This window comes from Carya illinoinensis, chromosome 5, assembly GCF_018687715.1.
Source record: "Carya illinoinensis cultivar Pawnee chromosome 5, C.illinoinensisPawnee_v1, whole genome shotgun sequence".
NCBI classification, from domain to species: domain Eukaryota; kingdom Viridiplantae; phylum Streptophyta; class Magnoliopsida; order Fagales; family Juglandaceae; genus Carya; species Carya illinoinensis.
Window position 1 is genome coordinate 31,788,920 of NC_056756.1, and position 14,276 is coordinate 31,803,195.

Here is a 14,276-nt window from a genome sequence, read left to right on the forward strand (position 1 = left end):
CTTAACGGGTCAACCCGTTTTGATCCGAACCCATTAAGGCTAAACCCTAACCCGCTATTATCGTGTCGTGTTCGTATTGGGTTAACGGATCGTGTGACATATTGCCACCACTACCTAAGAAGTAGGCATCATGGGTTGAGAAAATCAATAAGCATGTGTTAAAAGACTAAAAGAATCTTAAAATAAATGCAATTAATTAGATATATTATTTTTTCAGTTAATAAGGTTAGGTTTAATTAAAAATATTAATATCTAATGACGTACGGAATGAGAGTGTATGATGTGACCAAATAGGCCTAAATTAAGCCTTAAAATTTTTGAAAACCAACGTGATATCGATCATGCATGATGTCACTCGATCAATAATTAATATCCATGCTTTGAGAATTTTGTCGTAATTAATTGTACGTTTTGAACATATAACGTTCAAAAACTGCTACACGTATCTATAATATTTTTATAAATATTTTATAATTCATTTTACATGCAATCAACCGATACAATCATTTTTTTTTTCATTAAAAGAATTCTCGATTTTACATAACTATCCTCAAATTCATACAGAGTTGTAAAATAATTCTAAAATAATAAAGTTAGACAATTATAATTAAGGGTGATAATATCTTACACGACCTGTTAACCCAACACGAATACGACACGATAATAGCGGGTTAGAGTTTAGTTTTAATGGGTTCGGATCAAAATGAGTTGATAATAGGTTAATCCATTTTTACCCGTTATAACACGTTAAGATAGTTAAAATTATAATTATACCATTCTACCTAAAAGTTTGTTTTATAAGTTTTATATATATTGTGATTTTAACATTTATATAAAATTATACTAAATTTAATCAGGTCAAACAGGTTAATTTTGAGTCTATTTAACCTATTTACATAAATAGTTTGAAACGGATCGTATTGTATTGTGTTAACTTATTTTATAATATTCACTAATAGGTCAAAACGGGTTAACACAACACGACCAATTATGTTAAGGTTTGAAATTTTGACACGATAAACTTAACAAGTCATGTTAGGGTTAACCTATATAGATATTAGATATATATATATATATTTTGACACGACATAAACATAACCCTTTAATATAATTTGACACCCTTATAATAGGTTACTTTAAATTCTAGTAATCATAATACGATACTGATGTACAATTCCTAATACGATGAGTAGCACGAGAGTGTCACCGATAAGGCCAAATAGCCTTTTTATTTTTTCATCATTTTTTTCATACTTTTTTTTTCTTATACTCTTAAATATTTTTTAAAAAAGGAAAAAATTTACAAACTCATTTAAAAATACTTCCTTAACAACTAAATTAAAAAAATATATAATAAAGTAGGTCTATAAATACAACTTAACGTATCTCCTCACTAATTGATGTGTGGAGAATATCCTAGAATTAATTTTTTTTTTGGGAATAAAATAAATCAGAAAACAATAAATAATTGTAAATTTTCCAAATTCAAATTTATTCTAGATTTAAATAATAAAATTTATGAGGAGAATGTAAGACGAGTCTCTTTTCGTACAAATTAAGCATATATCTGATAATAAAACATTCAGTAGTCCTAGGCCATTGTCTGCATGCATGTTGAATATTTAATTACATGAACATATGTAATTAATCAGTTTTTTGGGTGCATTCCCTCCATTTATTATTTTAAGCTTCTCTCTTTTTACTTTCATAATTAAAGTGCAAAAGGAAAAGGCTTTAGATTTGATTCGGGTCCACTGGTCAAAATATTTCCTAGATCGAGTAAGAGGGTCTGCTTGATTTGGTGCTCTTCCTGAATGTTATGAGCCACACACGCAAAACATGCATAGTACCGATGAAGCAGCCCGGCCGATCGAATATAATATCTCAAACTGCTAGCTATTTGTTAAAGCAAAGAACAAATGTTCATCATGATCACAAGTACCATATATTTACTTGAATTAAAGCAGCTCGTATATTTATTACTACATTAACTCTTGAGTCCATGCTTAGTGTGCTACCATTACTTGATCTGCACCCATGAACTGGCTCCGAAACGATCCCTTCTCGCAATCTTCATCAAGTTTTGACGAAGATATCATGATAAAGAAGCTCCACCTTACCCATGAACCTGATGGTCGTCGTCTTGATTCTGAGCTATTGCTTCGTGTAACGGAGCACATCCTGCTATATGCTGCTAGTACCTCGGAAGCACCGGCAACCCCTGTGGTCGGTAACATTGGGATATATATTGTTCCTTTGTAATGAATTATAAAGCACTTTCGATTATCAGTTTTGGCAAAATTTTTCATAGATGCTGCTTTCGTTGGATGTAAGGTCTCTGAAGTAACATGTCAAATAAGAATTCAGTGTCTTTTGTCCTCGTGTTTGTGAAACGAACCATCAAATCTATGAATATGTTAAGACTGTAGTTTGTTGAGTACTTTTGGGTCCTAATGCAGCTCTACACTTGTTTATTCGATTGCAAACGTTTCTTGCAGGTTTCTGATTTACATTTTGATGCTATTGGAAAGTATAATGAAGACAACGCTGAAGCATTTGGTTCCCAAGAACTACTTGGACAGGCCATTTACAAGATTTCAAGCCAGGCAATTTCTCTCTCCCTCTCTCTTTCTCTCATGTGCAGATTCGCACACATACATAATATCATACATTTGTTGTAATGCAGATACTCTGCAAGTCATGTTCTGGTGAAGATGATCTACACACGAGAACGATGTTTTTGTTTGATTTTCTAGGGAAGTATAAATGGGATGCGAAAATGGTTCTAGTACTCACAGCATTTGCGACAAGATATGGGAAATTTTGGCTCCTAATGCAGCTCGATCCTCGAGATCCTTTGGCAGTATCAGTTGGAATGCTTAAGCAGTTGCCTAAAGATTTCAGCAAATTGAAGCCGCGATTCAAGGCACTGAGCCTGTTGATCAAGACAATGGTCGATGTGACAAAGTGTGTCATCAAGTTTGAAGGCTTGCCTCTTTCTCATGTAGATCTGGATAAGGAGATTTCTATCACCAAGGCTTGCATTCCTGAAGCTGCTTATTGGGTTGCTCGAAGTGTCTTTACATGCTCTTCTCAAATCTCAGATTTCATAGCCATTCAACCTGAGCAAGTGCATGTTCTTTCTCTTCAATTGGCCTACACATATGCTGATTTCTTTCTCTGCTTCGTTTTTTATATCGTATTATGAGGAATATTTGAAGCATAGTTTACTGTATTTGACATAATTGATCATTTTGGTTAGAATTGAGACTGTTCACAAAATCTTTTGAAATAAAATGGCTGAACTCTGTACAGGTGGTATTCAGATTCAACAATAATTGCAACTTGGGAGCTCTCAAGTTTGGTTTTTAGGTTAAACAGGATATGCAGCCGCCTCAGACGGCAGGTGGATCTGTGCCATAAACAAACAGGTAACTACTTAGATTCTTTAAAACAATTTTGAAGCCTTATACTTGTTCTCTGAGTGTAGGTTGTCTATTTCTATAATGATGTTATCTAATTCTAAATTTGCAGAGACAAAGATATGGCAGAAACTATCGAATCTCTTTCAGCAGACCCCCTTGGACAATCAGGAGGTGCTCAGTATGTTATGTGCTTTGACGGATGACCTGCCACTTAAGTATTGTCCCTCGCAGGAAAAGGTCTAATTCTCTCCAGCAGCTGTTTCGAATCAGAAAAAAGATTGTCATGCCGTCAAAAAATGCTACTGGAATGTTATATATTGCGTCTGGCTAAAGTAACGAATGTTGCATGTCTTCTGAAAAGAAATGTTTGAGAAGTGGTCCCATTTATCCTCAATAGCTATGTTTGTTAGTTTACACGTAAGTTCATATGTACTTTTCCTCTGAATTTGCCATTTCCTTTCTGTTCTATGACAGTTTGGTGTGTCTGAAATGAACAACAAGGTAGTTATGCTCTTGATCACAAAGCCAGAGCTCCTCCCAATGGAGGAATTACTTCTGCTGGTTCAGCAAACATATGATCACCCCCTCAACAAGAATTACAAGGGAAGTTATGAGATTATATGGTTTCCCATTACATGTTCTGAGGCATGGACTGATGCAGAGGTGGGAAATTTTAACTTCTTCTCAAACTCTTTGCCATGGTACACAATTCGGCAGCCATGGTTACTCAGCTCAGCAGTGGTGAACTATATAAAAGAAACATGGAAATATGCGGGTGAGCCGCTCATGGTAGTGTTCGATTCAAAAGGGATTGTCACTAACTTAAACGCAATTGACATGGTTATGATCTGGGGAGCCCGGGCATATCCGTTTTCAGCTTCAAGAGAAGAAGAGCTCTGGAAAGAGGAGCAATGGACATTGCAACTTGTGATTGACCATATTGATCCCCAACTCGCTTACTGGGTATGAGCTTGACTCAATGAAGCATCATAATTTGCTGAGACCTTTTGTTGTCATTAAAAATACCACATCTAGTTAGACTCCTTGTACTTAAGCACATAAGATTGCTTTGATTTCAGGTAGAAGAAGGCAAAAACCTATGCATTTATGGAAGTGATGGTCAAGAATGGATTCAAGAATTCAACTTCAAAATGAGGGGTATAAAAAGTGAAGGTTTTCAGCTTGAGATGGTGTATGTTGGCAAGAGAAACATGGATGAAAATGTGAGGAACACTTTGGCCAGCATTGCTGAAGAGAAGCTGAATGGTTCTCTGTCTTCCACAAAAGTCCAATTCTTTTGGCTTCGATTGGAGAGGATGAGAAAATCGAAACTTCGACTTGGAAAGACTGCCAATACTGATCATATCCTAGAGGAGGTGTCTGCATTGCTTGATTTCAGCGACCGGGGTTGGGCTGTAATGGGGAAAGGGTCTTCCACAGATACTGTGAAGCTTCAACGAAAAGATCCCATGCAATGCTCAACTCTTTTTTCACGAGGAGAAAAAATGACAAAAATGGGATTCCTGGATGCCATTAAGAGTGCCTTTGAACCTTCTCCTTTACCTGGGTATTGCAGCCACACAAGTGTCATTCCTTATGCTGAAGGGTTGATTGAAGAAACAGCAAGCTGTGAGAAATGTAAGCGTCCCGTGAAGATGTTTGTTGTCTACGAATGATATGAAATATAGATTTACACAACGGATATCCTTTTAGATTTACTGACTTGTAGACAACATATAAAAGATATATATAGATATATTTACGGTTATTGGTAAGTGGACTAGTTGTACTTACATTCCCTCATTTTTTAAAGAGCGGCTCTCCGGCCCCCATTGGGAGCTGGTAGGAACTCCCGCTAGTTCATTTTGTATGTTTTTTTTTTTTTTTACATGTATTTTTAAATAATTTTTTTAAAAAATAAATAATCACAATACTATTAAAATATACTTTTTTAATCATGAAGTAAAAATAAAAACCAACGGTAGTACCGGGAAGAGTAGCATTTTCCTTTGTTAAAAGCAACATCTTTTACTTCGTATTATTTGAGAAGCATGGAGTTTAGCTCACGTGAAATCTCCTCTGTTAGGCGCTTGTGGTACGGGACATACAATTACAACTGAAGTAGAAATGAGAAAGAATAAAAGAAATAATAAGGAACTCTAATTGTAGAAGAATTTCACTTATTGCAAAAGGATTACAAGAATTTCTCTCTTGAATAAGGAGAGCACAATTGACAATACCCTCTCTTATCAAAGGAGAAAACTCACTCTTTATTATAAAAGGAAAGACAATATATAGAAGAAACCTCACTATTTTTCTCTCTAAAACTCTCTCTCTTTCTCTAAATTTTTCTTTCAAAATGGGATAGATTTTTAAAAGCAAAAACATGTATTTATAGGAGTTAAAGGAGGTGGAAGATGGCGGAAGCAAATGTGAACGCAAGCTTGATGTAGGTTGTCAACTAGCCACCATTTTTGACCCATAAAGGTGGCTTTGGTGGTGGAAGATAGTGGAAGCAAATGTGAACGCAAGCTTGATGTAGGTTGTCAACTAGACACCATTTTTGACCCATCAAGGTGGCATTGGTGGTGGAAGATGGCGGAAGCAAATGTGAACGCAAGGTCAACTGGCCACCATTTTTGACCCATAAAGGTGGCTTTGGCGGTGGAAGATGGCGGAAGTAAATGTGAATGCAAGTTCAACTAGTCACCATTTTTGACCCATAAAAGTCCATAAAAGTGGCTTTACCGCTACATATCTCCCACTTAAAGTCACTTTTGTAATCATTCTATCTTTTCTACACTTTCCATCTCCATGCCGCTTACATATCTGCTAGGCTTAAGGAGGATCGACACCAGATAAACTTATCATTATTAATTGGCTTTGTTAATATATCTGCTAGGTTGTCTTTTGTATGGATTTTTTGTATATCCACACTTCCTTCTTCCACCTTCTCACGAATGAAGTGATACTGAACTCGTATGTGCTTTGTCCTTGAATGAAATGCTGGATTCTTTGCCAAATGCAAAGCGCCCTGACTATCACAAAATAAATCAACCTTCTTTTGTACGTGTCCGAGCTCTTCCAGTAGCATTTGCAACCATATTGCCTCTTTGCTAGCTTGTGTAGCTGCGACATATTCTGCCTCCGTTGTAGAAGTAGCAACGATAGACTGCAATTTTAAAACCCAGCTTACAGCTCCTCCAGCAAGAGTAAACACATAACCTGAGGTGGACTTGCTCTTGTCAAGATCACCTGCATAATCTGAATCAACATAGCCTCTGACAGTAAAGTTTGATCCTTCATAACATAATGCGACATTTGAGGTACCCTTGACATATCTCAAGATCCTTTTTACAGCACTCTAGTGCTCTTTACCAGGATTTGCCATGTATCGACTAACCACTACCACTGATTGTGCAATGTCTGGTCTTGTACAAACCATAACGAACACTAAGCTACCCACTACTGATGCATATGGTACTCGAGACATTTCCATCCTCTATGCTTCATTGCTAGGACTCATACTTGAGGATAACTTGAAATTAATAGGAAGAGGGGTAGAAATTGGCTTACAATCCTGCATGTTGAAGCGTCGCAAGATTTTCTTCAAATAATTTTGCTGAGAAAGCCATATCTTCTTATTATTTCTGTCTCGGTAAATTTGCATCCCTAGAATCTTGTTTGCTGGTCCCAAGTCCTTTATTTCAAACTCCCTAGCCAACTGTGCATTTAAGTCTGTAATACGATCTTTGTTGGGGCCTGCTACCAACATGTCGTCAACATACAACAACAGAATAATGAAATTACCATCACCAAATCTCTTGTAGTAAACACAAGGATCTGAACTATGTCTGTTGTATCCAAGGCTCATGATAAAGGAATCAAATCTCTTATACCAACATCTTGGCGCCTGTTTGAGACAGTATAGAGATTTGTTCAACCTACAAACCAAGTTCTCTTTTTCTTTTTCTTCAAAACCTTCTGGTTGGAGCATGTAAATTTCTTCTTCAATTTCTCCATGAAGAAATGCAGTTTTCACGTCCAGTTTTTCTAGGTACAAGTCAAATGTAGCACACATCGCAAGGACTGCTCGAACCGTTGAGAGTCGAACAACAGGAGAGAATATTTCGTTGAAGTCAATGCCTTCTTTCTGAGCGAATCCTTTCACCACCAATCTAGCACGATACCGCTCCACTTGATCATTGCCATTTCGTTTGATCTTGTAAAACCATTTGTTTCCGATGGCCTTCATTCCTTGTGGTAGTCGTACAAGATCCCATATTTTGTTTTTATGGAGAGCTTTAATTTCTTCTTGCATTGCAACCATCCACAGAGAAGTTTCTTGACTATTTGTAGCCTCATGGAAATTTGACGGTTCTCCATCTTCTGTTAGTAGACAGTATGCGACATTTCCCTCCATGATGTACTCTGAGTGCCAAGTTGGTTTTCTTCTCTCCTGAGTTGACCGTCGAACTTGTGGAATTGCACACTCAACTTGTTCTTGTTCTTCGTGCTCTGATATTGCTTCAGAAGAATCTGGAACTTCTAATTCTTGTCTTTCTTCAACTTGAACTGTAGTAGTCTCTGGTTTCTCTTTTGAAGCGCTATCATTTTCTTTTTCTTGTACCTTATCTTCTACAAATACAACATCCCTGCTGATTAGCACCTTGCGGGCAGTGGGATCCCACAGGCGATACCCCTTGACTCCATCAGCATACTCTAAGAAAATACATTTTCTTGATTTTGGATCTAGCTTTGATGTTTCTTGGGCGTTGTACATAACATAAACAGGACTTCCAAATGTATGTAAGTGAGAATAATCAGCTGGCTTATCAGTCCACATCTCCATCGGCGTTTTCAGATCAATTGCAGTTGATGGTGACCGATTGATCACATAACAGGCAGTCTTGACTGCTTCTGCCCAAAATGACTTGGTCATTCCTGCAGTTCTCAACATCGCTCTTGTTCGTTCTAACAAGGTTCTATTCATCCGCTCTACTACTCTATTTTATTGTGGAGCGTATGCCACCGTGAGCTACCTTTTGATACCTTCTTGTTGACAGAAGCTATCAAATTCAATACCAGTATATTCTCCTCCATTGTCTGTCCTTAAACACTTGATCTTCTTTTCAGATTCAAGCTCAACCCGCGCTTTGAATATTTTGAAAACTGGAAATACATCTGCTTTATTTTTTATTGGATACACCCAACATCTCTTGGAGTAATCGTCAATAAATGACACAAAGTATTTTGCTCCTCCTAGGGACAAAACTGGTGCTTGCCAAACATCAGAATGTATTAGTTCTAAGATAGCTTTACTTCTAGCAGAGGAACTACTGAATTTCAATCTGTGCTGCTTACTAGTAACACAGTGCTCACAAAAGGGTAATGAAACCTTTTTGAGCCCTGGAAGAAGCTTTTGTTCAGCAAGAATCTTCAAATCTCGTTCCGACATGTAGCCAAGCTTATGGTGCCACATCATTGTTAATTCTTCTGCCGAACTTGCCAATGCAGTGGATGCTTCTCCTTCTTGTTGTGTTTCTCCTTTAAGCATGTACAAATTTGCAGCTATCTTTTTTGCTTTCATCATTACAAGCGCGCCTTTAACTATTTTCATGATCCCATCTTGAATATAGATTTTACACCCACTATTATCTAATTGTCCTAAAGACAATAGATTTTTCTTCAGGCCTTTCACATGTCGTACCTCCTGAATGGTGCGAACTGTACCGTCACACATCTTCAATTTGATGGTACCAATACCAGCAATCTCCAAGGCATGATCGTCTCCCATGAACACAGATCCTCTTGAGATAGGTTCATAGGTTCATATTGATGGAACCATTCTCTCCGGGGAGTCATATGCCATGTTGCTCCTGAGTCAATAAGCCAGACATCAGTGAATCTTCTTTTACCTTCAGTAACTGTTGTTGCCTCACTGTATAAAATTTCACCATCATCTGAGATGTTTGCTACACAACTCTGAGCTTTTGACAACTCAGGGCATTTTCCTTTGGCTTCTTCGTTCTTCTTGAGATGCCAACACTCCCTTTTGTGGTGCCATTTCTTGCCACAGTAATGACACTTGACATTCTTCTTACTTCTGAATTTTGATATACTCTGATTTTGACTCCCACTGGGGCCACGTTCCATTGATCTTCCTCTCGTCATTACCAAAGCTTCGGCTTGCTGTGAACCTCCTGGTCTATCTTCTTTGCTTTTGCGCCGACTTTCTTCTTCAAGAACTGCAGCTGCAATATCATCGAAGACTAGAACTTCAATGTTGTTGGTTAAGTTGATGATGAGTTAATCATATGAATCAGGTAGACTTTGAAGTAGAATTTCAGCACGTTTACCCTTCTCTATGTTATGCCCCATTGCTGTGAGCTGTGAAAATAAAGTGTTAAGGGTGTTGATGTGGTCTGTCACCATAGTTGACTCCATCATCCGAAGGGTGTAGAGTTTTCTTCTCAAGAAAATTTTGTTATGTAGTGATTTGGCCTCGTACAATTTTGTTAGAGTATTCCATATCTCTTTTGCTGTCTTTTTCTCCGGCACACTTGACAATACTTCATCAGCTAGTGCTAGGTGCAGATTAGCAATAGCATTGCCATCCATCTCGTTCCACTTGCCGTCGTCAGTGATCTCATCGGGCCTATCTCCAATTGCCGTCAAGCAATTATCTTTCCTCAAAATTGCTTTTATTCTCATTTTCCACAATGAGAAATTACTCCCATTGAACTTCTCTATTTTGTACTTCGTCGCCATTATTGAAGATGCTTCCTTTCCACTAACTGGATCTAACTGTAGCACAAAAACCGGCTATAAATTACCTGATGCTCTGATACCACTGTTAGGCGCTTGTGGTACGGGGCATACAATTACAACTGAAGTAGAAATGAGAAAGAATAAAAGAAATAATAAGGAACTCCAATTGTAGAAGAATTTCACTTATAGCAAAAGGATTACAAGAATTTCTCTCTTTCTTGAATAAGGAGAGCACAATTGACAATACCCTCTCTTATCAAAGGAGAAAACTCACTCTTTATTATAAAAGGAAAGACAATATATAGAAGAAACCTCATTATTTTTCTCTCTAAAACTCTCTCTCTTTCTCTAAATTTTTCTTTCAAAATGGGATAGATTTTTAAAAGCAAAAACATGTATTTATAGGAGTTAAAGGAGGTGGAAGATGGCGGAAGTAAATGTGAACGTAAGCTTGATGTAGGTTGTCAACTAGCCACTATTTTTGACCCATAAAGGTGGCTTTGGCGGTGGAAGATGGCGGAAGCAAATGTGAACGCAAGCTTGATGTAGGTTGTCAACTAGACACCATTTTTGACCCATCAAGGTGGCATTGGCGGTGGAAGATGGCGGAAGCAAATGTGAACGCAAGGTCAACTAGCCACCATTTTTGACCCATAAAGGTGGCTTTGGCGGTGGAAGATGGCGGAAGCAAATGTGAACGCAAGCTCAACTAGCCGTCATTTTTGACCCATAAAAGTCCATAAAAGTGGCTTTACCGCTACGTCCTCTAGGGCATTCTCACGTTCATTCAAATCATTTCGTCACATTTGTTTTTGTTAGAACCTACTCCATCTCTCTACTCCAATACAAATGTCGTGAGGCTATGGGAAGAATTAAGGCTATGGGGGGCTGGGATTTCGAGATTTGGAGTTATTTAATCTAACCATGGTGACCATGGTGCAAAATCCTTCCTCTCTAGTAGCTCAAGTCTTGGCTTCAAAGTATCATAAGTTAAGCACTTTCTTGAATGCATAGTTAGGAAGAAACCCTTCTTTTCTGTGAAGAAATCTCCTCCTAGCAAGACCTATTTTCCATAAAGGTTTCCTTTGGAGGGTAGGAAATGAGTAGGATATCAAAATCTGGTCTAATAGGTGGCTACCTCAAACTCCCAACTTTTAGGTCCAAAGCAGATGTTGATCTATCTTATCTGCAGATGCTTCAGTATCAAATCTTATTGATGAAAGAACATGTTAATGGAAGGACCAGCTTGTGAGACAAATTTTCTACCAAGAAGAAGCTTATATGATCTTGAGAATACCAGTTAGCCAATGTGGAAGTGGAGATAATTAACATATCTGGACTTATACTAAGAATGAGATTTTTACTGTGAAATTAGCTTATCATATGCAAGTTGAGATTGAGGAAAGTCAGAAAGGTTAGTGCTCTGTTCATAACTCGGACCAAGATAAGTGGAGAATGTTGTTGTCCCTTAAGCAGCCTAATGCTAAGAAAGTCTTTTTCTGTGGAAAGTATGTCTTGAAGGTTTACTAACCAAGTTAAATTTTTATCGAAAAAAGGTTGTTGATGATTTCATGTGCCCAATTTGTGATCTATTTAAGGAAACAGCTGAGCATGCCTTTTGGTCCTATGTTGTTGTTAGAGATGTTTGGTTCTATAGTTCAAAAAGGTTACAAAAAGCTAAAATTGCACACTAGACTTTTAAGGAACTGTTGTTTAACCTGTTTGATACATTTGAGGAATGGGAGCTTATGAAAATTGTTGTGGTGATGTGGAAGTTGTGGAAAAGAAGGAATGCAATGGTTTTTGAGAATTTATTCACTTCCCCTCTAATGCTTTTCAATCAAGCATGCCAAAGACTGGCATAATACAAACCAGGAATGAAGTACAACAGGTTCGGATTTCGACTCTAACTACTATTTCATCTTGTTGGGTGCCTCCACCTCATGGCATTGTCAAAATTAATTGGGACGCATAAATAGATAGACATCTATGTTTGGCTGGTTTTGGAGCTGTGGCTAGGGACAGTGAGGGTCATGTCTTGGCTACCATGAGGATGAAAAAAATTCTGATACTTGATCCTCTTCTAGCAGAATCCTTTGCTACTTTTCATGCCTTAAAGTTTGCTATTGAGCTTAGTTTCTAGTGTATTATCTTAGAAGGAGATGCTATAATTGTTGTGAATGGTATTAAAAATGGTGTTCTAGGGTGGGATAATTCCAGTTTGATCATGTCTGATGCTAGATCTGTCATGGCTCATTTTCAACAATGGACAGTTGCTCATATTCAAAGAACTTCTATTTCAATTGCCCATACCTTGGCAAGAAATGCATAAAGCATTGCTGATTCATTATTTGATGTAGAGAAAATTCCTTAATGTATTACTGATTTGTTGCAAGCATGTTTGGAATTTAAATAAAATTTTGAATGTTCGTTTAAAAAAAAAAATGTCATAAGGTGTCTCATTCAATCAGATATCTTGTACTCTACATTGAATCGACCAGTGTCAGCCTTCAGATTCTCAAATTCTGCTTAACTTCCAATTAACGCCACATGCTCGCCTAAAATTTACCATTCCGTTATTAGATTTGTACATATAGGTCTGTAAAGGAACTAGTCTATTCAATAACTTGTTCAATACTCGTCCTTGAATCGAACCCGACTTGTAAAAAAAAAAAAAGTTCTCTCGTGATAGCAAATACTCGTTTAATTATAAATGACACATACTCAATTAAACTTGACTTGGCCAAGACTCGTTTATGTCCATTCATTTATGCCTGAGTCAACTTTTTAGTTCAACTAGATTAAGGGTCAATTTAGGGTTGCGATAAGAGTATTAGAAAATTCTTAAATAGCATTAAAAGCTCTTTCATAGAAAAATTATGTTGTCTTGGTGTTACATATTAAAACGCTTTTTAATATCAAATTGTCTAAAAAGTACGTTTGGAAAATTTTTCTCGAGCGTTCTTTTTCGAATAATGTAGAGTATAATTTGAATTTTGAAAAAACTATCAATGAGCGAAAATACCTATACAACTTTCAAATAATTACAACTTTGAAACTTTTAAGGATATGATTTTAATTTTTTTTTTAAAAATAATCATCATTTTTACCTCAAAAAGAACTTTTAAATTTGCTTTCAAACAAATGTAATATGTTTGAAAGTATTTTAAACATATAATTACCCAATAATAAATAAATTTTTAATAGTAGAACTTATTACTTAAACAATAAATTATAAATCCTAAAGTTATAAGCTACATTTTCCTGCCACAATCATAAACACGCACCGAAGCGCATTTATATATTGATATTTATATACTTACACCTTTGTATATATTCATATATATATATATATATATTAGTTAATAATATAAGCATGGCATCTTTTATAATTAAACACCTGACTACTTATGTCTAGTCACTTGTGCCTATATATTGAATAAACTTCATAGCTATATTTTATAATTTAAACAATAGTTAGTCAATAAGATTTAATAATTTCATATACTAGTATGTGAGAAATATATATGAAATGTTGATATATATATATTATCATATTATTTGTGTGTATTAGTAATTTATGTAGGCATATCATATATTGTTATTATGGATAAAGATCAACTAGTTACATATTAACTATTTATAATTTTTTACAATTTTCTAATTCAAAAGAAGTTATACTTGTTACTCATAAAAATTTCATTAAATTTATATTTATATATTTGTATTTATCTAATTTTTTAATTATTAAATTTTATTCAAAAAGTAAACAACTCAAGCCAAGCCGGCTCAACTTAACTCGACTTGAGCTTGTTTTGGGGTTGAACTTGAGTTGAGATATTAGCTCATCGAGTCGACCTTGAACAAAGATTATATAATAGTCTTGAGCTCGAGTTCGAATTATTTTAGCTAAGATAAGCTTGGCAATCCAAATACTAGTTCGGCTTGATTACATCCTTATATACATATCTAAATCACTATTTCCATAAGAGAAGTCATATAGCCATAAAAAGATATTAAGAAAATAAATTTACAAACTGACACAATTTTATATGATACGTGAAATTTATTTTACGATGA

At 36.1% G+C, this 14,276-nt stretch overlaps 1 protein-coding gene across 1 annotated transcript; it reads left to right on the forward strand.

Moving 5' to 3' along the window:
* The first annotated feature begins 1,815 nt into the window (after positions 1-1,815).
* LOC122311895 (protein SIEVE ELEMENT OCCLUSION C) lies at positions 1,816-5,200 on the forward strand. The gene is made up of 7 exons (XM_043126657.1): positions 1,816-2,226; positions 2,499-2,606; positions 2,687-3,132; positions 3,316-3,431; positions 3,535-3,662; positions 3,900-4,388; positions 4,505-5,200. The coding sequence occupies exons 1-7, from the start codon at positions 2,038-2,040 to the stop codon at positions 5,099-5,101; spliced, it is 2,073 nt and encodes a 690-aa protein (XP_042982591.1). The 5' UTR covers positions 1,816-2,037; the 3' UTR covers positions 5,102-5,200.
* The last annotated feature ends 9,076 nt before the right edge of the window (positions 5,201-14,276 follow it).